Raw genomic sequence first — 24,840 nt, 5'->3', positions numbered from 1 at the left:
CCCTGTGGTGGGTGGGTGGCTGGCTGGCACCCTGTGGTAGGTAGATGGATGGTACTGGGCCTGTGGGTGGGTGGCTGGTACAGTGCCTGTGGCTGGCTGATACAGGGCCTGTGGGTGTCTGGCTGTCTGGCACCCTGTCTGTGGGTGGCTGTCTGTCTGGCACCCTGTGGTGGGTGACTGGCTGTCTGGCACCCTGTGGTGGGTGGGTAGCTGGCACAGGGGCGGTGGGTGGCTGGCTGGTACAGGGCCTGTGGGTGGCTGGCTGGTACAGTGCCTGTGGCTGGCAGGTACAGGGCATGTGGATGGCTGGCTGGCTCACTGGTACAGTGCCTGTGGCTGGCTGGCTGGTACAGGGCCTATGGATGTGGGTGGCTAGCTGGCACCGGGCTGCTGTGGGTGGGTGTATGGCTGTGATACACTCCCGCAAGACTAGTCCCGACTCAAGACGAGGCTGTCCAAGGCGAGGGAGGTCGCCTAAGAAGGCAGAATGATGTCACAAAAATATCAGCAATATCGGCCAGTTCCGGGGCCGATACCGATATATATCGGGGAAAATGCATATCGGCCTTGCCGATAATCGGTCTATCCCTATTAGAAAGGCCTTGTAACCCATAGCCAGCAATAAGCATCTGTGTACTGTTGCACTGGCTTCTTTGATATGATGACAAGTAAAATCTGGAAATCTTTGATATGATAAGTGGAATTTTGCAATCTTTGATATGATTACGATTAGAATCTAAAAAACTTTGATATGATGACATCTTTATCATGATATGTGAAATCTAGAAGTCTTTGATATGACCAGGGTCGGATTTTTCACTAGGCACAACAGGCATGTGCCTACAGATGCCCTTCCTAGAGGGGCGCCCTTCAGTGTGAGTTTTTTTTCTTTTTCTTCCTCATTTTTTTTTTTTGACCCTTTCACTGCCTGGTCCATACGTCATACGGACCTGACAGCGGAGGTTTCATACACAATCTGGTGCTTGCAGTCATGGGAATTGTGTATAAAACTGACAGGCAGACTCTTGCTTGTCAGGTGAAAGTATATGGGCGGCTGCGCTGCCGTCCGATTGCATCCACACACCCCTGGTACCAACACCCCCGCCATATATTCCGGGCTCCGCTTGCCTGTCTGCGGGCCCAGGACCGACATGACAGGTGCCGGTGGGTGGAGGGGAAGGAGAACAGCGGACACATCCGATCTCCTCCCCTTCTTGTTGGTGACCCAGAAAGCAACGTGTATGTTGTCCCTTCGGGGTCACCCTGTTAATTTTCCCAGCTAGCACAGCCAGGAAGGGTTGTATTGCGATGCGATCTGCATTGCAATATATTTAGTGGAGTCCAGAGGAGACATACAGGGTTTTTATTTAGATCCTGTATGTCTCAATAAAGGGAACCTGTCACCTAAAAATCATCACATAGAGGACTTGTTGTCCCCGATATGTGATAAAAAAAAAAAGTTAAGTAAACAAAAAAAATGTTTTATTTTGCAAAAAAATTAGTTACGTATGAATGTAAATGCACATGTTGGGGGCACCTACACGTGAAAACATTGATTGCATTTGCAATACACATTACATATCGCTGCACACGCCAGAGTGAGAGCAATAATTCTAGCACAAGACCTCCTCCGTAGCACTAAACTCATACCTATAGGGGGCTTTTAAAACATCGCCTATAGAAAATATGGGGTACTGAAGTATGTCGCCATTTCACGAGCGAATTCTCTGCCTATAGGCTCCTGAGATGAAAAATCCTGCCCTGGATATGACAAGTGGGATCTGAAAATCTTTGATATGACAATTAGAATCTGGAAATATTTGATATGATGACAAGTAGAATCTAGAAATCTTTGATATGATGACAAGTAGAATCAAGAAATCTTAGATATGATGACAAGTCGAATCTAGAAATCCTTGATATGACAATTAGAATCTAGAAATCCTTGATATGACAATTAGAATCTAGAAATCCTTGATATGACAATTAGAATCTAGAAATCCTTGATATGACAATTAGAATCTAGAAATCTTTGATATGATGGCTGGGGGTGGGGTATGCGGTTCAGAATTCTCTGCATATAGGCTTCCGAGATAAAAATCTGGCCCTGGATATGACAAGTGGGATCTTAAAATCTTTGATATAATAAAAGTAGAATCTAGAAATCTTTTGATATGGCAATTACATTCTGGAAATCTTTGATATGACAAGTAGAATCTAGAAATCTTTGATATGACAAGTAGAATCTAGAAATCTTTGATATGACAAGTGGTACTGGGGATCTTTGAGATGATAAGATCTGAAAATCTTTGATAAGGTGACAGAGAGTCTTGAAATCTATGTATTCAGTCGGAAATCTGTTGACTGGTGGTAGTGGTAACTGGTGGTAGTGATAACTGGTGGCAGTGATGATTGGTGGCAGAGGTGACTGGTGACAGTGATAACTGGTGGCAGAGGTGACTGGTGACAGTAATAACTGGTTGCAGAGGTGATTGGTGACAGTGATGATTGGTGGCAGAGGTAATTGGTGACAGTGATGACTGGTGGCAGTGGTAACTGGTGGCAGAGGGGACTGGTGACAGTGATGATTGGTGGGAGAGGTGATTGATGACAGTGATGATTGGTGGCAGAGGTAATTGGTGACAGTGATGACTGGTGGCAGTGGTAACTGGTGGCAGAGGGGACTGGTGACAGTGGTGATTGGTGACAGTGATGACTGGTGACAGTGATGACTGGTGGCAGAGGTGATTGGTGACAGTGATGACTGGTGTCAGAGGTGATTGGTGACAGTGATGACTGGTGACAGTGATGAATGGTGGCAGAGGTGATTGGTGGCAGTGATGACTGGTGGCAGAGGTGATTGGTGACAGTGATGACTGGTGGCAGAGGTGACTGGTGACAGTGATGACTGGTGCCAGAGATTATTGGTGACAGTGATGACTGTTGGCAGAGGTGATTGGTGACAGTGATGACTGGTGGCAGAGGTGATTGGTGACAGTGATGACTGGTGCCAGAGATGATTAGTGACAGTGATGACTGTGGGCAGAGGTGATTGGTGACAGTGGTGACTGGTGCCAGAGATGATTGGTGACCGTGATGACTGTTGGCAGAGATGATTGGTGACAGTGATGACTGGTGGGAGAGGTGATTGGTGACAGTGATGACTGGTGGCAGTGGTAACTGGTGGCAGAGGTGACTGGTGACAGTGATGACTGGTGGTAGAGGTGATTGGTGGCAGAGGTGACTGGTGACAGTGGTGATTGGTGGCAGTGATGACTGGTGGCAGAGGTAATTGGTGACAGTGATGACTGGTGGCAGAGGTGATTGGTGACAGTGATGATTGGTGTCAGAGGTGATTGGTGACAGTGATGACTGGTGACAGTGATGACTGGTGGCAGAGGTGATTGGTGACAGTGATGACTGGTGCCACTGCCAGGGATGCTTGGTGACAGTGATGACTGTTGGCAGAGATGATTGGTGACAGTGATGACTGGTGGGAGAGGTGATTGGTGATAGTGATGACTGGTGGCAAAGGTGATTGGTGACAGCGATGACTGGTGGGAGAGGTGATTGGTGACAGTGATGACTGGTGTGAGAGGTGATTGGTGACAGTGATGATTGGTGGCAGAGGTGATTGGTGACAGCGATGACTGGTGGCAGTGGTAACTGGTGGCAGCGATTGATTGGTGGCAGCGATGATTGGTGGCAGAGGTGACTGATGACAGTGATGACTGGTGGCAGAGGTGATTGGTGACAGTGGTGATTGGTGGCAGTGATGACTGGTGACAGTGATGACTGGTGGCAGAGGTGATTGGTGACAGTGATGACTGGTGCCAGAGGTGATTGGTGACAGTGATGACTAATGGCAGAGGTGATTGGTGACAGTGATGACTGGTGCCAGAGATGATTGGTGACAGTGCTGACTGTTGGCAGAGGTGATTGGTGACAGTGATGACTGGTAGGAGAGGTGATTGGTGACAGTGATGACTGGTGGCAATGGTAACTGGTGGCAGTGATGATTGGTGGCAGAGGTGACTGGTGACAGTGATGACTGGTGGCAGAGGTGACTGGTGACAGTGGTGATTGGTGGCAGTGATGACTGGTGGGAGAGGTGATTGGTGACAGTGATGACCGGTGGCAGAGGTGATTGGTGACAGTCATGATTGGTGGGAGAGTTGATTGGTGACAGTGATGACTGGTGGCAGAGGTGATTGGTGACAGTGATGATTGGTGGCAGAGGTGATTGGTGACAGTGATGACTGGTGGGAGAGGTGATTGGTGACAGTGATGATTGGTGGCAGAGGTAATGGGTGACAGTGATGACTGGTGCCAGAGGTGATTGGTGACAGTGATGACTAATGGCAGAGGTGATTGGTGACAGTGATGACTGGTGCCAGAGATGATTGGTGACAGTGCTGACTGTTGGCAGAGGTGATTGGTGACAGTGATGACTGGTAGGAGAGGTGATTGGTGACAGTGATGACTGGTGGCAATGGTAACTGGTGGCAGTGATGATTGGTGGCAGAGGTGACTGGTGACAGTGATGACTGGTGGCAGAGGTGACTGGTGACAGTGGTGATTGGTGGCAGTGATGACTGGTGGGAGAGGTGATTGGTGACAGTGATGACCGGTGGCAGAGGTGATTGGTGACAGTCATGATTGGTGGGAGAGTTGATTGGTGACAGTGATGACTGGTGGCAGAGGTGATTGGTGACAGTGATGATTGGTGGCAGAGGTGATTGGTGACAGTGATGACTGGTGGGAGAGGTGATTGGTGACAGTGTTGACTGGTGGCAGAGGTGATTGGTGAAAGTGATGACTGGTAGGAGAGGTGATTGGTGACAGTGATGACTGGTGGCAGTGGTAACTGGTGGCAGTGATGATTGGTGGCAGAGGTGATTGGTGACAGTGATGATTGGTGGCAGAGGTGATTGGTGACAGTGATGATTGGTGGCAGAGGTGATTGGTGACAGTGATGATTGGTGGCAGAGGTGATTGGTGGCAGAGGTGATTGGTGACAGTGATGACTGGTGGCAGAGGTGATTGGTGACAGTGATGACTGGTGGCAGAGGTGATTGGTGACAGTGATGACCGGTGGGAGAGGTGATTGGTGACAGTGATGATTGGTGGCAGAGGTAATGGGTGACAGTGATGACTGATGACAGTGATGACTGGTGACAGGGGCAGTGTAAAGGTGACAGGTACCCTTTGCTGAGATTGGATGGCTTCTCCCGGCATCAGTAGTATCAGTGTGACATGTGCAGAGTCTATCTTCCTGGATCTCTCCCCCCCCCCTCTTCCTCCTCCTCTCTCCTCCCCCTCCCGGCCGGGCATCTGTCAGATCGGTGGTGATTCGGTGTGTCGGGCCCCTCCTCCGTACATCGCCCTATATGAGCCCCTCCTGATCGCTGTGTCCTCTGTATACAGGTCCGGTCTACTCCTCCTCGGGATACAAGAAGGCGGACGATGAGATGTCCGGGGCCACGTCCAGTGCTGACCAGGCGGAGGCTGCAGCCAGAATCATCCTCATCAACCAGACCCAGACCTGCAAGTTCAGGGATAACCGGGTCAGGTGAGTGACACCGCGGGGGACACCCATCTATGGGGGGGACACTGCAGGACAGAGACTCAGGATGACTTAGAGCAGAGTCACACACAATCACACCAACTTCTCCTGGATGACACCTGACAACCAGATCTACTTATCAGAAGAAGTGTGCTGTGCAGCATGAACACCAATCACCCCATTCATGTTTCCTCAATGGTACACAGACTACATAGAATCATTATATACACACAATGATGCAAGTTGTCATTAGTAGCGGTTACATTTATATTGTAATCTATTCTATACAATCCTCATTACCCATCATGAGCTGACTGTTATTCCTGTTCTACAAACATCCCTGTCTAGAAGGAAACAATGTCACTAAATAGGGAAAACAAAGTAGAATGTATTTGTACACAGAGTGGTATTCCATACAAATATGTCATAGATTGCAGATTGTAAACTCCACCAATACATTTCTCCTGCTGGCTCCCTTTTCGGCTGGTAAACATGCCACGAAAGTGTTTTTTATTTATTTATTTAAAAATAATTATGTTATGTTCATCCATCCAGATATCTTTTGATCTGGTCCTTTTTTGTACTCCCTTCCTCTGGACTGTTATCAGTTATTATGGTTCCCTGCTATCTCTGCAGACTACAAAACACCTCCCCCTGTTATGGAGATTAAAGGGAGGTGTTATGCAGTCCCAACACACTTTCTCTCCCTATGGTAACAGTACTGCTCAGTGTGATTGTCATCCTAGGGTGACAGTACTGCTCAGTGTGATTGTCATCCTAGGGTGACAGTACTGCTCAGTGTGATTGTCATCCTAGGCCAGTGATGGTGAACCTTGGCACCCCTGATGTTTTGGAACTACATTTCCCATGATGCTCATGCATTCTGCAGTGTAGTTGAGCATCATGGGAAATGTAGTTCCAAAACAACTGGGGTGCCAAGGTTCCCCATCACTGTCCTAGGGTAACAGTGCTGCTCAGTCACCCAAGGGTAACAATGCTGCTTAGTGTGATTGTCATCCTTTGGTAACAACGCTGCCCAGTATGGTTGCCACCCTTGGATAACAATGCTCCACAGTATGATGGTCACTCTAGGATAACAATGCTGCTCAGTATGATTGTCATCCTAGGGTAATAATGCTGCTTAGTGTGATTGTCATCTTATGGTAACAACGCTGTTCAGTATGGTTGTCATCCTAGGGTAATAGTGCTGCTCAGTATAGTTGTCCTCCTACAGTAACAATGCTACTCAGTATGATTGTCATCCTAGGGTAAGAGTGCTGCTCAGTGTGATTGTCATCCTAGGTTAACAAAGCTGCTCAGTGTGATTGTCATCCTAGGGCAGTGATGGGGAACCTTGGCACTCCAGATGATCTGGAACTATATTTACCTTGATCCTTAACTACATTGCAGAGTGCATGAGTATCATGGGAAATGTAGTTCCAAAACATCTGGGGTGTCAAGGTTCCCCATCACTGTCCTAGGGTAACAATGCTGCTCAGTGTGATTGTCATCCTAGGGTAACAGTGCTGCTCAGTATGGTTGTCATCCTAGGGTAACAATGCTGCTCAGTATGATTGTCACTCTAGGATAACAATGCTGCTCAGTATGATTGTCACTCTAGGATAACAATGCTGCTCAGTATGGTTGTCATCCCAGGGTAACAGTGCTGCTCAGTGTGATTGTCATCCTAGGGTAACAACGCTGCCCAGTATGGTTGCCACCCTTGGATAACAATGCTCCACAGTATGATGGTCACTCTAGGATAACAATGCTGCTCAGTATGATTGTCATCCTAGGGTAATAATGCTGCTTAGTGTGATTGTCATCTTATGGTAACAACGCTGTTCAGTATGGTTGTCATCCTAGGGTAATAGTGCTGCTCAGTATAGTTGTCCTCCTACAGTAACAATGCTACTCAATATGATTGTCATCCTAGGGTAAGAGTGCTGCTCAGTGTGATTGTCATCCTAGGTTAACATAGCCGCTCAGTGTGATTGTCATCCTAGGGCAGTGATGGGGAACCTTGGCACTCCAGATGATCTGGAACTATATTTCCCTTGATCCTTAACTACATTGCAGAGTGCATGAGTATCATGGGAAATGTAGTTCCAAAACATCTGGGGTGTCAAGGTTCCCCATCACTGTCCTAGGGTAACAATGCTGCTCAGTGTGATTGTCATCCTAGGGTAACAGTGCTGCTCAGTATGGTTGTCATCCTAGGGTAACAATGCTGCTCAGTATGATTGTCACTCTAGGATAACAATGCTGCTCAGTATGATTGTCACTCTAGGATAACAATGCTGCTCAGTATGGTTGTCATCCCAGGGTAACAGTGCTGCTCAGTGTGATTGTCATCCTAGGGTAACAATGCTGCTCAGTATGGTTGTCATCCTAGGATAACAATGTTGCACAGTATGATTGTCACCCTAGAGTAACAATGCTGCCCAGTATTGTTGTCATCATAGGGTAATAGTGCTGCTCAGTACAGTTGTCCTCCTACAGTGACAATGCTACTCAGTGTGATTGTCCTCCTAGGGTAACAATGCTGCTCAGTATGGTTGTACCCTAGGGTAACAATGCTGCTCAGTGTGATTGTCATCCTAGGGTAACAATGCTGCTCAGTATGGTTGTCATCCTAGGGTAACAATGCTGCACAGTATGATTGTCACCCTAGAGTAACAATGCTGCCCAGTATGGTTGTCATCATAGGGTAATAGTGCTGCTCAGTATAGTTGTCCTCCTACAGTGACAATTCTACTTAGTGTGATTGTCCTCTTAGGGTAACAATGCTCCACAGTATGATTGTCACTCTAGGATAGCAATGCTGCTCAGTATGATTGTCATCCCAGGGTAACAGTGCTGCTCAGTCAGTGTGATTGTCATCCTAGGGTAACAATGCTGCTCAGTATGGTTGTCATCCTAGGGTAATAGTGCTGCTCAGTACAGTTGTCCTCCTACAGTGACAATGCTACTCAGTGTGATTGTCCTCCTAGGGTAACAATGCTGCTCAGTATGGTTGTACCCTAGGGTAACAATGCTCCACAGTATGGTTTTTATTCTACAGTGACAATGCTACTCAGTGTCCTCCTAGGTTAACAATACTGCTCAGTACGATTGTCATCCAATGGTAACAGTGCTGCTCAGTGTGATTGTTATCCCATTGTAACAACTCTGCCCAGTATGGTTGCTACCCTAGGGTAACAATGATATTTAATATGGTTGTCACCCTAGGGTAACAATGCTATTCAATATGGTTGTCATCTTGTCACCCTAGGGTAACAATGCTGCTCAGTATGATTGTCATCCAAGTAGAGCTGCACGATTCTGGAAAAAAATGAGAATCACAATTTTCATTTTGCTTAGAATAAAGATCACGATTCTCTCAGGATTCTGAAGAACTTTTTTATTTCAAAGATTTACAACCCCTGAACATTAGGTCATCAAACAAGATGGCAATAAAATAAGCCACAATACTCTTTGCTTCAATCAAAAGAAAAGAATTGTAATGAAAAAAATGTAATGTAAGATTTAAAAAAAATACCATTACATTCAAAAAAACGTTCCCCTGTCAAACCCCTCTGAAAAGCAATATGTGTGTGTATTGTTTTTCAGAGGAGTGACAGTGTTTTGCAGTCATAGACTCAGAATAGGAGAGATGAGGGACAGACATATGATATGTATACATTTGTCAAGTTGAATGTGGGGTTTCAAACAAAGAATAAATATTGCACTTAGATTGCACTTAGATACATTGTTGATACAATGCAGTTGAAGCGTTGTAAACTAATTGATAAGACAGTCATAAACAGCAGCCACCACATACAGCCGTTTGGACTGTGGACTCGCCAATTTCCAATCCTCCAAGCCTGCAGCTGCCCTCACACACCTATCTAGCACCACGCTGTGTGTGTATCTGTGCAAATCAGGGGGTGGGGCTGCTCAGTAAGACGGCTCTGATGTCAGTGCATGGATGACACAGTATGCAGTGTGCTCTCTTGTTTTTTGTTTTTTTTAATGAAGAATCATTGACATGCTGGATTGAGATCGTGGTTGGGTAGAATTGAGATCACAATATTTTTACGATTAATCGTGCAGCTCTACATCCTGGGGTCACAATGCTGCTTAGTGTGATTGTCCTCCTAGGGTAACAGCGTTGCTTAGTGTGATTGTCCTCCTAGGGTAACAGCGCTGCTTAGTGTGATTGTCCTCCTAGGGTAACAGCGCTGCTTAGTGTGATTGTCCTCCTAGTATAACAGCGCTGCTTAGTGTGATTGTCCTCCTAGGGTGACAGTGCTGCTTAGTGTGATTGTCCTCCTAGGGTAACAGTGCTGCTTAGTGTGATTGTCCTCCTAGGGTAACAGCGCTGCTTAGTGTGATTATCCTCCTATGGTAACAGCGCTGCTTAGTGTGATTGTCCTCCTAGGGGAAAAAGTGTTGCTTAGTGTGATTGTCCTCCTAGGGTAACAGCGTTGCTTAGTGTGATTGTCCTCCTAGGGTAACAGCGCTGCTTAGTGTGATTATCCTCCTATGGTAACAGCGCTGCTTAGTGTGATTGTCCTCCTAGGGGAAAAAGCGTTGCTTAGTGTGATTGTCCTCCTAGGGTAACAGCGTTGCTTAGTGTGATTGTCCTCCTAGGGTAACAGCGCTGCTTAGTGTGATTGTCCTCCTATGGTAACAGTGCTGCTTAGTGTGATTGTCCTCCTAGGATAACAGCGCTACTTAGTGTGATTGTCCTCCTATGGTAACAGCGCTGCTTAGTGTGATTGTCCTCCTATGGTAACAGCGCTGCTTAGTGTGATTGTCCTCCTATGGTAACAGTGCTGCTTAGTGTGATTGTCCTCCTATGGTAACAGTGCTGCTTAGTGTGATTGTCCTCCTATGGTAACAGCGCTGCTTAGTGTGATTGTCCTCCTAGGATAACAGCGCTACTTAGTGTGATTGTCCTCCTATGGTAACAGCGCTGCTTAGTGTGATTGTCCTCCTATGGTAACAGTGCTGCTTAGTGTGATTGTCCTCCTAGGATAACAGCGCTGCTTAGTGTGATTGTCCTCCTAGGTTAACAGTGCTGCTTAGTGTGATTGTCCTCCTAGGATAACAGCGCTGCTTAGTGTGATTGTCCTCCTAGGGTAACAGTGCTGCTTAGTGTGATTGTCCTCCTAGGGTAACAGTGCTGCTTAGTGTGATTGTCCTCCTAGGGTAACAGTGCTGCTTAGTGTGATTGTCCTCCTATGGTAACAGCGCTGCTTAGTGTGATTGTCCTACTAGGTGACAGCGCTGCTTAGTGTGATTGTCCTCCTAGTATAACAGCGCTGCTTAGTGTGATTGTCCTACTAGGGTAACAGTGCTGCTTAGTGTGATTGTCCACCTAGTATAACAGCGCTGCTTAGTGTGATTGTCCTTCTAGTATAACAGCGCTGCTTAGTGTGATTGTCCCCCTAGGATAACAGCGCTGCTTAGTGTGATTGTCCTCCTAGGGTAACAGTGTTGCTTAGTGTGATTGTCCTCCTAGGATAACAGTGCTGCTTAGTGTGATTGTCCTCCTAAGGTAACAGCGCTGCTTAGTGTGATTGTCCTCCTAGGGTAACAGCGCTGCTTAGTGTGATTGTCCTCCTAGGATAATAGCGCTGCTTAGTGTGATTGTCCTCCTAGGATAATAGCGCTGCTTAGTGTGATTGTTCTCCTAGGGTAACAGCGCTGCTTAGTGTGATTGTCCTCCTAGGATAACAGTGCTGCATAGTGTGATTGTCCTCCTAGGGTATCAGCGTTGCTTAGTGTGATTGTCCTCCTAGGGTAACAGTGCTGCTTAGTGTGATTGTCCTCCTAGGATAACAGCGCTGCTTAGTGTGATTGTCCTCCTAGGATAACAGCGCTGCTTAGTGTGATTGTCCTCCTAGTATAACAGCGCTGCTTAATGTGATTGTCCTCCTAGGGTAACAGTGCTGCTTAGTGTGATTGTCCTCCTAGGGTATCAGCGTTGCTTAATGTGATTGTCCTACTAAGGTAACAGCGCTGCTTAGTGTGATTGTCCTCCTAGGATAACAGCGTTGCTTAGTGTGATTGTCCTCCTAGGATAATAGCGCTGCTTAGTGTGATTGTCCTCCTAGGATAACAGCGCTGCTTAGTGTGATTGTCCTCCTAGGATAACAGCGCTGCTTAGTGTGATTGTCCTCCTAGGGTAACAGCGCTGCTTAGTGTGATTGTCCTCCTAGGGTAACAGTGTTGCTTAGTGTGATTGTCCTACTAAGGTAACAGCGCTGCTTAGTGTGATTGTCCTCCTAGGATAACAGCGTTGCTTAGTGTGATTGTCCTACTAAGGTAACAGCGCTGCTTAGTGTGATTGTCCCCCTAGGATAACAGCGCTGCTTAGTGTGATTGTCCTCCTAGGGTAACAGTGTTGCTTAGTGTGATTGTCCTCCTAGGATAACAGTGCTGCTTAGTGTGATTGTCCTCCTAAGGTAACAGCGCTGCTTAGTGTGATTGTCCTCCTAGGGTAACAGCGCTGCTTAGTGTGATTGTCCTCCTAGGATAATAGCGCTGCTTAGTGTGATTGTCCTCCTAGGATAATAGCGCTGCTTAGTGTGATTGTTCTCCTAGGGTAACAGCGCTGCTTGGTGTGATTGTCCTCCTAGGATAACAGTGCTGCATAGTGTGATTGTCCTCCTAGGGTATCAGCGTTGCTTAGTGTGATTGTCCTCCTAGGGTAACAGTGCTGCTTAGTGTGATTGTCCTCCTAGGATAACAGCGCTGCTTAGTGTGATTGTCCTCCTAGGATAACAGCGCTGCTTAGTGTGATTGTCCTCCTAGTATAACAGCGCTGCTTAGTGTGATTTTCCTCCTAGGGTAACAGTGCTGCTTAGTGTGATTGTCCTCCTAGGATAATAGCGCTGCTTAGTGTGATTGTCCTCCTAGGATAATAGCGCTGCTTAGTGTGATTGTCCTCCTAGGATAACAGCGCTGCTTAGTGTGATTGTCCTCCTAGGGTAACAGTGCTGCTTAGTGTGATTGTCCTCCTAGGGTAACAGTGCTGCTTAGTGTGATTGTCCTCCTATGGTAACAGCGCTGCTTAGTGTGATTGTCCTACTAGGTGACAGCGCTGCTTAGTGTGATTGTCCTCCTAGTATAACAGCGCTGCTTAGTGTGATTGTCCTACTAGGGTAACAGTGCTGCTTAGTGTGATTGTCCACCTAGTATAACAGCGCTGCTTAGTGTGATTGTCCTTCTAGTATAACAGCGCTGCTTAGTGTGATTGTCCCCCTAGGATAACAGCGCTGCTTAGTGTGATTGTCCTCCTAGGGTAACAGTGTTGCTTAGTGTGATTGTCCTACTAAGGTAACAGCGCTGCTTAGTGTGATTGTCCTCCTAGGATAACAGCGTTGCTTAGTGTGATTGTCCTACTAAGGTAACAGCGCTGCTTAGTGTGATTGTCCTCCTAGGTTAACAGTGCTGCTTAGTGTGATTGTCCTCCTAGGATAACAGCGCTGCTTAGTGTGATTGTCCTCCTAGGGTAACAGTGCTGCTTAGTGTGATTGTCCTCCTAGGGTAACAGTGCTGCTTAGTGTGATTGTCCTCCTAGGGTAACAGTGCTGCTTAGTGTGATTGTCCTCCTATGGTAACAGCGCTGCTTAGTGTGATTGTCCTACTAGGTGACAGCGCTGCTTAGTGTGATTGTCCTCCTAGTATAACAGCGCTGCTTAGTGTGATTGTCCTACTAGGGTAACAGTGCTGCTTAGTGTGATTGTCCACCTAGTATAACAGCGCTGCTTAGTGTGATTGTCCTTCTAGTATAACAGCGCTGCTTAGTGTGATTGTCCCCCTAGGATAACAGCGCTGCTTAGTGTGATTGTCCTCCTAGGGTAACAGTGTTGCTTAGTGTGATTGTCCTCCTAGGATAACAGTGCTGCTTAGTGTGATTGTCCTCCTAAGGTAACAGCGCTGCTTAGTGTGATTGTCCTCCTAGGGTAACAGCGCTGCTTAGTGTGATTGTCCTCCTAGGATAATAGCGCTGCTTAGTGTGATTGTCCTCCTAGGATAATAGCGCTGCTTAGTGTGATTGTTCTCCTAGGGTAACAGCGCTGCTTAGTGTGATTGTCCTCCTAGGATAACAGTGCTGCATAGTGTGATTGTCCTCCTAGGGTATCAGCGTTGCTTAGTGTGATTGTCCTCCTAGGGTAACAGTGCTGCTTAGTGTGATTGTCCTCCTAGGATAACAGCGCTGCTTAGTGTGATTGTCCTCCTAGGATAACAGCGCTGCTTAGTGTGATTGTCCTCCTAGTATAACAGCGCTGCTTAGTGTGATTGTCCTCCTAGGGTAACAGTGCTGCTTAGTGTGATTGTCCTCCTAGGGTATCAGCGTTGCTTAATGTGATTGTCCTACTAAGGTAACAGCGCTGCTTAGTGTGATTGTCCTCCTAGGATAACAGCGTTGCTTAGTGTGATTGTCCTCCTAGGATAATAGCGCTGCTTAGTGTGATTGTCCTCCTAGGATAACAGCGCTGCTTAGTGTGATTGTCCTCCTAGGATAACAGCGCTGCTTGGTGTGATTGTCCTCCTAGGGTAACAGTGCTGCTTAGTGTGATTGTCCTCCTAGGGTATCAGTGTTGCTTAGTGTGATTGTCCTACTAAGGTAACAGCGCTGCTTAGTGTGATTGTCCTCCTAGGGTATCAGCGTTGCTTAGTGTGATTGTCCTACTAAGGTAACAGCGCTGCTTAGTGTGATTGTCCTCCTAGGATAACAGCGTTGCTTAGTGTGATTGTCCTACTAAGGTAACAGCGCTGCTTAGTGTGATTGTCCTCCTAGGTTAACAGTGCTGCTTAGTGTGATTGTCCTACTAAGGTAACAGCGCTGCTTAGTGTGATTGTCCTCCTAGGGTATCAGCGTTGCTTAGTGTGATTGTCCTACTAAGGTAACAGCGCTGCTTAGTGTGATTGTCCTCCTAGGGTATTAGCGCTGCTTAGTGTGATTGTCCTCCTAGGATAACAGCGTTGCTTAGTGTGATTGTCCTACTAAGGTAACAGCGCTGCTTAGTGTGATTGTCCTCCTAGGTTAACAGTGCTGCTTAGTGTGATTGTCCTCCTAGGATAACAGCGCTGCTTAGTGTGATTGTCCTCCTAGGATAATAGCGCTGCTTAGTGTGATTGTCCTCCTAGGATAACAGCGCTGCTTAGTGTGATTGTCCTCCTAGTATAACAGCGCTGCTTAGTGTGATTGTCCTCCTAGGGTAACAGTGTTGCTTAGTGTGATTGTCCTCCTAGGATAACAGTGCTGCTTAGTGTGATTGTCCTCCTAAGGTAACAGCGCTGCTTAGTGTGATTGTCCTCCTAGGGTAACAGCGCTGCTTAGTGTGATTGTCCTCCTAGGATAATAGCGCTGCTTAGTGTGATTGTCCTCCTAGGATAACAGCGCTGCTTAGTGTGATTGTCCTCCTAGTATAACAGCGCTGCTTAGTGTGATTGTCCTCCTAGGATAATAGCGCTGCTTAGTGTGATTGTCCTCCTAGGATAATAGCGCTGCTTAGTGTGATTGTCCCCCTAGGATAACAGCGCTGCTTAGTGTGATTGTCCTCCTAGGATAACAGTGCTGCTTAGTGTGATTGTCCTCCTAGGGTATCAGCGTTGCTTAGTGTGATTGTCCTCCTAGGGTAACAGTGCTGCTTAGTGTGATTGTCCTACTAGGATAACAGCGCTGCTTAGTGTGATTGTCCTCCTAGTATAACAGCGCTGCTTAGTGTGATTGTCCTCCTAGTATAACAGCGCTGCTTAGTGTGATTGTCCTCCTAGGATAACAGCGCTGCTTAGTGTGATTGTCCTCCTAGTATAACAGCGCTGCTTAGTGTGATTGTCCTCCTAGGGTAACAGCGCTGCTTAGTGTGATTGTCCTCCTAGGATAACAGCGCTGCTTAGTGTGATTGTCCTCCTAGTATAACAGCGCTGCTTAGTGTGATTGTCCTCCTAGGGTAACAGTGCTGCTTAGTGTGATTGTCCTCCTAGGGTATCAGCGTTGCTTAGTGTGATTGTCCTACTAAGGTAACAGCGCTGCTTAGTGTGATTGTCCTCCTAGGATAACAGCGTTGCTTAGTGTGATTGTCCTCCTAGGATAACAGCGCTGCTTAGTGTGATTGTCCTCCTAGGATAACAGCGCTGCTTAGTGTGATTGTCCTCCTAGTATAACAGCGCTGCTTAGTGTGATTGTCCTCCTAGGGTAACAGTGCTGCTTAGTGTGATTGTCCTCCTAGGGTATCAGCGTTGCTTAGTGTGATTGTCCTACTAAGGTAACAGCGCTGCTTAGTGTGATTGTCCTCCTAGGATAACAGCGTTGCTTAGTGTGATTGTCCTACTAAGGTAACAGCGCTGCTTAGTGTGATTGTCCTCCTAGGTTAACAGTGCTGCTTAGTGTGATTGTCCTCCTAGGATAACAGCGCTGCTTAGTGTGATTGTCCTCCTAGGATAATAGCGCTGCTTAGTGTGATTGTCCTCCTAGGATAACAGCGCTGCTTAGTGTGATTGTCCTCCTAGTATAACAGCGCTGCTTAGTGTGATTGTCCTCCTAGGGTAACAGTGTTGCTTAGTGTGATTGTCCTCCTAGGATAACAGTGCTGCTTAGTGTGATTGTCCTCCTAAGGTAACAGCGCTGCTTAGTGTGATTGTCCTCCTAGGGTAACAGCGCTGCTTAGTGTGATTGTCCTCCTAGGATAACAGCGTTGCTTAGTGTGATTGTCCTACTAAGGTAACAGCGCTGCTTAGTGTGATTGTCCTCCTAGGTTAACAGTGCTGCTTAGTGTGATTGTCCTCCTAGGATAACAGCGCTGCTTAGTGTGATTGTCCTCCTAGGATAATAGCGCTGCTTAGTGTGATTGTCCTCCTAGGATAACAGCGCTGCTTAGTGTGATTGTCCTCCTAGTATAACAGCGCTGCTTAGTGTGATTGTCCTCCTAGGGTAACAGTGTTGCTTAGTGTGATTGTCCTCCTAGGATAACAGTGCTGCTTAGTGTGATTGTCCTCCTAGGGTATCAGCGTTGCTTAGTGTGATTGTCCTCCTAGGGTAACAGTGCTGCTTAATGTGATTGTCCTCCTAGGATAACAGCGCTGCTTAGTGTGATTGTCCTCCTAGGATAACAGCGCTGCTTAGTGTGATTGTCCTCCTAGGGTATCAGCGCTGCTTAGTGTGATTGTCCTCCTAGGGTAACAGTGCTGCTTAGTGTGATTGTCCTCCTAGGATAACAGCGCTGCTTAGTGTGATTGTCCTCCTAGTATAATAGCGCTGCTTAGTGTGATTGTTCTCCTCGGGTAACAGCGCTGCTTAGTGTGATTGTCCTCCTAGGTTAACAGTGCTGCTTAGTGTGATTGTCCTCCTAGGGTATCAGTGTTGCTTAGTGTGATTGTCCTACTAAGGTAACAGCGCTGCTTAGTGTGATTGTCCTCCTAGGATAACAGAGCTGCTTAGTGTGATTGTCCTCCTAGGGTATCAGCGTTGCTTAGTGTGATTGTCCTCCTAGGATAACAGCGCTGCTTAGTGTGATTGTCCTGCTAGGTTAATGGTGCTGTTTAGTGTGATTGTCCTACTAGGGTGACAGTGCTGCTCAGTATGGCTGTCCTCCTATGGTAACAATGCTGCTCAGTATGATTGTCATCCTAGGGTAACCGTGTTACTCAGTATGATTGTCATCCTAGAGTAACCATGTTACTCAGTATGATTGTCATCCTTTGGTGACAAAGCTACTCAGTACGATTGTCACTCTAAGGTAACAATGCTGTTCAGTATGATTGTAACCCTAGGGTAACAAAGCTGTTCAGTGAGATTGTCTCCCCTAGGGTAACAATGCTGTTCAGTATGATTGTCACCTTAGGTTAACAAAACTGTTCAGTATGATTGTCATCTCTAGAGTACCCGTGCTACTCAGTGTGATTGTCACGCTATGGTGACAATGCTGCTCTGTATGATTGTCACCCCTAGGGTAACAAAGCTGCTCAGTATGATTGTCATCTCTAGGGTAACCGTGCTACTCAGTATGATTGTTATCCTATGGTGACAATGCTGCTCAATATGGTTGTCATCCTAAGGCAGGAAGTGAAATAATGACAGGATTACCAGGTTTGGTTAAAATTAAGGTAAATAAATGGAAACAAAGAAAACAAATGCAGCCACCACCACTGAGTGCCGGTTCACACAGGCGCGACCCGACTTGCCGGGGCGACCGGTGAAGTCGCGGTGCGCAGCTCGCACCGCGACCTCGGAGCGGCCGGCACGGACTTCATATCATTGAAGTCAATGCAGGTCGCTCCAGGTCGCCCCAAAGAAGCTCCGGACCCTTTTTCTAAGTCGGAGCGACTTGTGTCGCTCCTATTAGAACGGGTCCTGTGCTAATCTATGGCAGGCAACCCGCGGCGACCAGGTCGCCTGACAAGTTGCCCCAGTGTGAACCGGCTCTTAGTATTAGTAAACTGCAATATTATCAATTTTTGTTCTTGAGTTTATATACACTTTAAATGTGATGGCCACCTTAGTTTTCTTTTGTTATGCTTTGATCTGGTGATATGGCCAGTAACACACTTCTTGTCTTAGGCTCCATTCACACCTGGGCATTTTGGGATACAGCAATTCTGCCCGGGGTCTCAAAACGCACTACAATCGCAACATGCAGGTTCAGGTGCCATTATTTTCAGTGGCACCGAAAAAGGCAACAATTGCAGCAAAACCGCTCCGCGTTTTAGGTGCCATTGAAAATAATGGCACATGAACCTGCGTTCTGCAATTATTGTGCGTTTTGAGATCGCGGGCAGAATTGCAGTGATTCTGCCCCGATCCCAAAACACCCAGGTGGGAATGGAGACTTAGGGTGGTTCCACTTCAATGGAGGAGCAATAAAGACACCTTTGGACAGCATCATTGTAAGTCTGGGGAGAGAGTATTATAATGATGGCCATACACACTTGTTTTTATCCAATTTATGTCAGATTCCATCAAAACGATTGATTCCAGATTTAATTTAATTAAGATCAGATTTGATCAAACTGAGTCAATCAGCTTTGGTGGAAGATTATTGAGGGCTTTGCATCAACTGGCAACTTTGCAATACTGATTTCATGAATATAATCATATTTTGCTTAATCAGATAATAAAACGACATGATGGAAACTGAGATGCGATCGATAATTTACAATAGTAACCTACAATTGTATCTGAACTAATATTTGAAATCCATTTCTCCATGTGTGGCATATGTGGTTAATGGGCTATCAATTACAGATCAATGATTCCTATCAGAAGAGATCAATCGGGAAATAAATTGATCTTTTATCGAAGTATGTATTGCCACCATGCAATGCACTAATGGCAGATTTAGAGGAACTTGACTAAAAAATTAAAGTTGACCTCCAACTAACATTTTATAAGCAGTTAAAGATAAAATATTTAGTTTTTTTGGGATAAAGGATTTGCATAGATGAATAAAAGGAGGTTTAGTGCGTTTGGCTCTCATAGTGCCTTTATGTTCATGTGGATGTGATGCACACTGTGAATTCAGATGTACTAATGTAAATATAAAGCAATGCTGTCTTTCTTTATACTCTGGTTATATTAGATCGCAGTATACTGTGTGGTTGACACGGTTCCTGTTTGTGAAAGGGGGAGGCATACAATTTGTGTTGTTTTTCTTGTTTTCGTGATTACAGCATGAGAGGTAAATGAAACATGAGATTGTTTGTTTGTTTTCTTAAATCTACCACTGTAATGACCCATTATTGCTTGTGGGTACAGTAATGGGAAAAATAATGCTTGTGTATTTGTTTCTCCTATTTATGGCAAAAAAACAAATTTCATAGTTTGTTTTTTGTCCTTCCAAAACATTGTACGATTCTGTGCTTCTGCTATATAGTAATAATAGATAATTACTACAGAATTAGGAGGGTAGGAATTTTATTTCTTGTTTTCTTAAAAAGCAGCATTTGAGATCTCGTATATACACAATGAAGTTGATTTACTAAAACCGGGGAGTGCAGAATCTGGTGCTGCTCTGCATAGAAACCAATCAGCTTGTAGGTTTTCTTGTCAAAGCTTAATTGAACAAGCTTAAGCTAGGAGCTGATTGGCTACCATGCAGAGCTGCACTAGATTTTGCACTCTCCAGTTTTGGTAAATCAACCCCATTTTATTCTAATACAACCCACATAATTGTAAAAGATAAACAATGTTACCTAAAGTGATATTAAACCCAAATACAAAAATGTAATATATTACAGCTTACCAATCATTAGATGTAGTGACTGCATTTGTTTTCCTTTTTTAAGCTTTTCCCCTTGTATTCACCTGATGATCTGGCCATTCACACCACCTGTATTAGGGTGCCTACACTCTGAGTGAAGGAGTAACAGAGACCCCTTTGGACAGCAGCATTGTCAGTCTTGAGGGGGGGGGGGGGTGAGTTTTAGATGTACTAGCAGACTTTGATACACTAACAAGTTTAAGACCAATTCCAGCTCACACAGCAACATTTTTTTCTTTTGGGATAAAGGTTTTACATGAAAAAATAAAAGCTGATAATTGTAAGCACCCTGTCGGTGGTAAATTGTTTGTCTCAACCAGTGGGGTATTGGGGTTTTGTGCTGCCCTAGGCAAGACTAAAGTTTGGCGCTGTCCCCATCTAAGTTTGTCCCACTCCTTCCTTAGCAAGTGGCTATTAGGGGTACCTGGTGGCTATGTGGGGTCTTTCTTAACTGTGTGGGGTCTCTGGTTGCTAAGGTGGGTCTCTGGTGACTGTGCGGGGTCTCTGGTGGCTATGTTGGCTTTCTGGTGGCTGTGTGGGGTCTCTGGTGGCTGTGCAGGGTCTCTGGTGGCTATGTGGGGTCTCTGATGGCCATGTAGGGTCTCTGGTGGCTATGCAGAGTCTCTGGTGGCTGTGTGGGGTCTCTAGTGACTGTGCGGGGTATCTGGTTGATATGCAGGGTCTCTGGTGGCTATGTTGGGTTTCTGGTGGCTATGCTGAGTCACTGGTGGCTGTGTGGAGTCTCTGGTGAATATGTTGGGCTTCTGATGGCTGTGCTGGGTCTCTGGTGGCTGTGCAGGGTCTCTGGAGGCTGTGCAGGGACTCTGGTGGCTATGCAGAGTCGCTGGTGGCTGTGTGGGGTCTTTAGTGACTGTGTGGGGTCTCTGGTGGCTATGCTGTGTCTCTGATGGCTATGCAGGGAGTGTATGGAACACAGGATGATCCTGTCAATCTCTGTGTGGACAATAGATCTATGGAATATAACATGTTCCCATTAAATCAGTATGCTGATCCGATCCTTGATGACGGAAATGATCAGACAGGTCAGGGGAAATGTGATCCATCGGGGCTTCCCCAGAGTGTGTTACATCTGTGCCACCCGGGCCAGGCTGTAGAAGGGTGGGAGGGGGTGGTGCATTCCCCAGGCCATGCGGTGTGATGGGGGTGACTATGCAGAGCACGATAATAGAAATTAAGAATACAACACAGAGTAGAATGATCAGTGCAAAGTGCTGCACGGGGTACAATGCTTCCAATGAGTGATCACAGCGACCAGAGTTCTCCCCAGAGTAATCTGAGGACCCCGATGTGAAGATCAGTTTTCGGGGATCGATGTGGTCGGACTTACTCTTTTCCTGGGAGGGAGTTCTTCTTGAAGTAGGAATATCGGAGATTTCGTGGCATTGCTGCACACAGCTGAGGTTCCCCATCCTGCTTCTGGCTCTCCTGATGTGATCAGACTCGGAGCTCTCTGCTCAAGAGCGGAGAGCTCTGAATCTGATCACATCACATCGGGAGAGGAGAGCTCTGAGTCTGATCACATCACATCGGGAGAGGAGAGCTCTGAGTCTGATCACATCACATCGGGAGAGGAGAGCTCTGAGTCTGATCACATCACATCGGGAGAGGAGAGCTCTGAGTCTGATCACATCACATCGGGAGAGGAGAGCTCTGAGTCTGATCACATCACATTGGGAGTGGAGAGCTCCAAGGCTGATCATGTTGCACATATGGTGAAAGTATGGTCAATAATTCCAATGTGCGAAGGGATCGGACCGGGTGAAACCAGAATTATTTTTATTGAAAACGTTTCTGCAATGACATGACATGAGGTATGATGCCTTTAGTTTGGTGGACACAGCACAGCAACTGCTATTCTGTTCATACACACTATTACATAACTATATATATATATATATATATATATATATATATATATATATATATATATATATATATATATATATATATATATATATATAACAATATCAACATTTTCATGTACAGGAATAACGTCCTCATAGAAAATAATAACCAATTAAACATGTGCTGAAATGTTGTTACTCCTACTGCATCACAGTGGTCTCATAGTACAATCTAATATAAGATATAAAACATAACACTATAATAACCACATTCCTGGTACTCTGTAGTCATGTGATGCTACAGTGTGACCCACTAACATTTGTGCAATGTGTTATTTAATCACACAGTAGTGACAGCAGCCTTTACTGATCACAGGGATGTAAATTAAATCAATTTCGCCCTGTTTATAGCCCTAAATATACTCCCTCTTACCTGCAATGATAAGGACATGAGGTATAACCTTTTAGTCTGGTGGACACAGCACAGCAACTGCTATTCTGTTCCCCCGGGAACAAAAGGTCTAAATTTTAGTTGCTCCCACTTGCTTGCAGTTGAACTTTGTGCTTTGTGCTGCCATCTACTGGTGGTTTAACCACTTAAGCCCCGGAAGATTTTACCCCCTTCCTGACCAGGGGTTTTTTTGCGATTTTTTTTTTTTTACTGCGTGACTTTAGTGGACAATTGCGCGGTCGTGCGACGCTGTACCTAAACAAATTCGAAGTCCTTTTTTTCCCACAAACAGAGCTTACTTTTGGTGGTATTTGATCACCTGTGCAATTTTTACTTTTTGCGCTATAAACAAAAAAAGAGCGTAAATTTTGCAAAAATAACAATATTTTTCACATTTTTTTATATGAAATTACCCCAAAAAAATGTAAAAATCAAAATTTTTTAACATTTTTGGCCAATTTGTTTTCTGCTACATATGTTTGGTAAAAAAAATTGCAAAAAGCGTATTTTGATTGGTTTGCGCAAAAGTTATTGCGTTTACTAACTAAGGGAAATATTTCTGTCATTTTTGGTGTTTTTTTTTTTTTAACGCGTAATGGCGGCGATCTGCGATTTTTTTTTTTTGCGGTACTGCGACATTGCGGCGGACAGATCGGACCCTTGACTGACATTTTTGACACTTTTGGGGTAACCAGTGACATTACTGCAGTAATCAGTGCTATACATATGCACTGTTACTGCAAAATGACACTGGCAGGGAAGAAGTTAACTTTATTGGGGAGGGAGGGGTTAAGTGTGTCCCTAGGGGCGTGCTTTTTACTTTGATTGGCTGTGGCTACTAGTGTAGGAACAGTGATCAACGGTCCTACATAGTAGATCCGTATGATCACTGTTTCTACACAGGGGAGAATGACAGGCGGCTTGTTTACATCAGCCGCCTGACTTTCTCCCTCTGCACCAACGACTGGCGAGTGACCGGCGGACATCGGGTCCGCCGATCACACGCACTGACTACCCTGTGAACGAGCCGCGGCGGGCGCGCGCTCGCCTGCTATTGGCTCTCAAGGAAGTGATAGGCAAGTGACGTAGATCTACGTCACTCTGCCTGGCCGGGGCTGACCGCCGCAGTAAATAGTCGTGCGGTGGTCGGCAATCGGTTAATAGAAATGCCATGAAACAGAAATGTGTTTTTTTATGGGGTACCTGACATCCCTTACAATCACATCACATCATGAGAGCTGGGAGCTGGATGGGAAACCTCAGCTGTGTGCAGCAACCCCACCGACAACTCCGGAATACCTTCTTCAGGAAAACTCCCTGCTGGGGAAAGAGTAAGTCTGGTAAGGTGTAATATAATAAATGTTTGCTTTTGGGTATAATACCGCTTTAAACATGGAATTCAACCCTCTATGTAAATTATTTTTTTAATCCCTAAATTACTGGATCAGCTGCAATTTAGGTGACACTTAACAAGTCCTTATTCTCCAAAAATCCACACATTTAGGCTTAAGTTCAGTTTGTTTAGAATAAGCGGTGCACATTCATAGTAGGGATTATCGGTTTGGCTGATATTCACCTTTTTGAAAGTATCGGTATCGGCCACAAACTTGGCCGATATGACCAATATTTTCTTAGGGTAGGGCTGCCTCCGGAGGGGAAGGGGGATGGGGATTAGAGCGCCGCCTGATTACACAAAGAGAAGGGTTCTTCTGCTTACCCGGCGCAGGCGCTCTCATACGAAGTCCCGCCTCCTGGACCGTCTCCTACTTATGATAGACAGCACACTGGTGACGTCTATCATAGGAGCCGGTCCAGGAGGCAGATGGGGGCACTGGTAACTCTGCATTGATGGGAGCAATGGTCACTCTGCATTGGATGGGGGCAACGGTCACTCTGCATTGGATGGGGGCACTGGTCACTTTGCAATGGATGAGGGCACTGGTCACTCTGCATTGTTGGGGGCACTGGTCACTCTGCATTGGATGGGGGCACTGGTCACTCTGCATTGGATGGGGGCACTGTTCACTCTGCATTGGATGGGGCACTGTTCACTCTGCATTGGATGGGGGCACCGGTCACTCTGCATTGGATGGGGGCACTGGTCACTCTGCATTGGATGGGGGCACTGGTCACTCTGCATTGATGCATTGATGGGGGCACTGGTCACTCTGCATTGGATTTGTGATTGAATGTGCAGAATATCGGCCCATATCGGTAACGACAAACTGATATTGGTTGATCCCTAATTCATAGTCATGTGCTCTGCTCCATGCATACTAAAAATCCCATAGAACATAGGTCACAGTCCTTAGTCATCTCAGGAGCAAGCAAGAGAGGGTACCATCCTAAATATCCTACAAAAAGTGGGATAAACATGGCCACCCTCTAACAGCAGCAGAAAAAAAGGAATTTGGAGGAAGCAGAGAGTAATTGAAAGTACTCTTTTGAATTTAGAATACATACATGAATGTATTTTTTTTGTACCTCTGTGGAGCAGCGGATATCAGCGGTGACATATCCTCTGACACCCACTGCTATCCGATCCCATCCTGTCCATGAAATCCGGATGGATGGAAACCCTATTTTCCATCCGTCTGGAGGATTGGATAGAATTGGATGAAAACGGACAGGCGGTTCAATTTCATCCGATCTCTCAAAGAGGAGGGTGGGTCTCTGCACAGAGAGTGGAGACAGAGCCGT

The 24,840-nt window shown here is 46.0% G+C and overlaps 1 protein-coding gene across 1 annotated transcript in view; it reads left to right on the top strand.

Annotated features, from left to right (window-relative positions):
* ATP8A2 (ATPase phospholipid transporting 8A2) overlaps positions 1-24,840 on the top strand; it is a 979,867-nt gene that overhangs the window by 91,390 nt on the left and 863,637 nt on the right. Inside the window, exon 2 of the mRNA XM_082246766.1 lies at positions 5,428-5,572. Within this exon, the coding sequence (XP_082102892.1) occupies positions 5,428-5,572 (145 nt within the window). The remainder of the gene's footprint in view (positions 1-5,427; positions 5,573-24,840) is intronic.

The sequence above is a fragment of the Pelophylax lessonae genome (assembly GCF_965119305.1).
Source record: "Pelophylax lessonae genome assembly, chromosome: 2".
Taxonomy (NCBI): Eukaryota; Metazoa; Chordata; class Amphibia; order Anura; family Ranidae; genus Pelophylax; species Pelophylax lessonae.
This window is presented reverse-complemented; position numbering and strand designations above follow the sequence as displayed.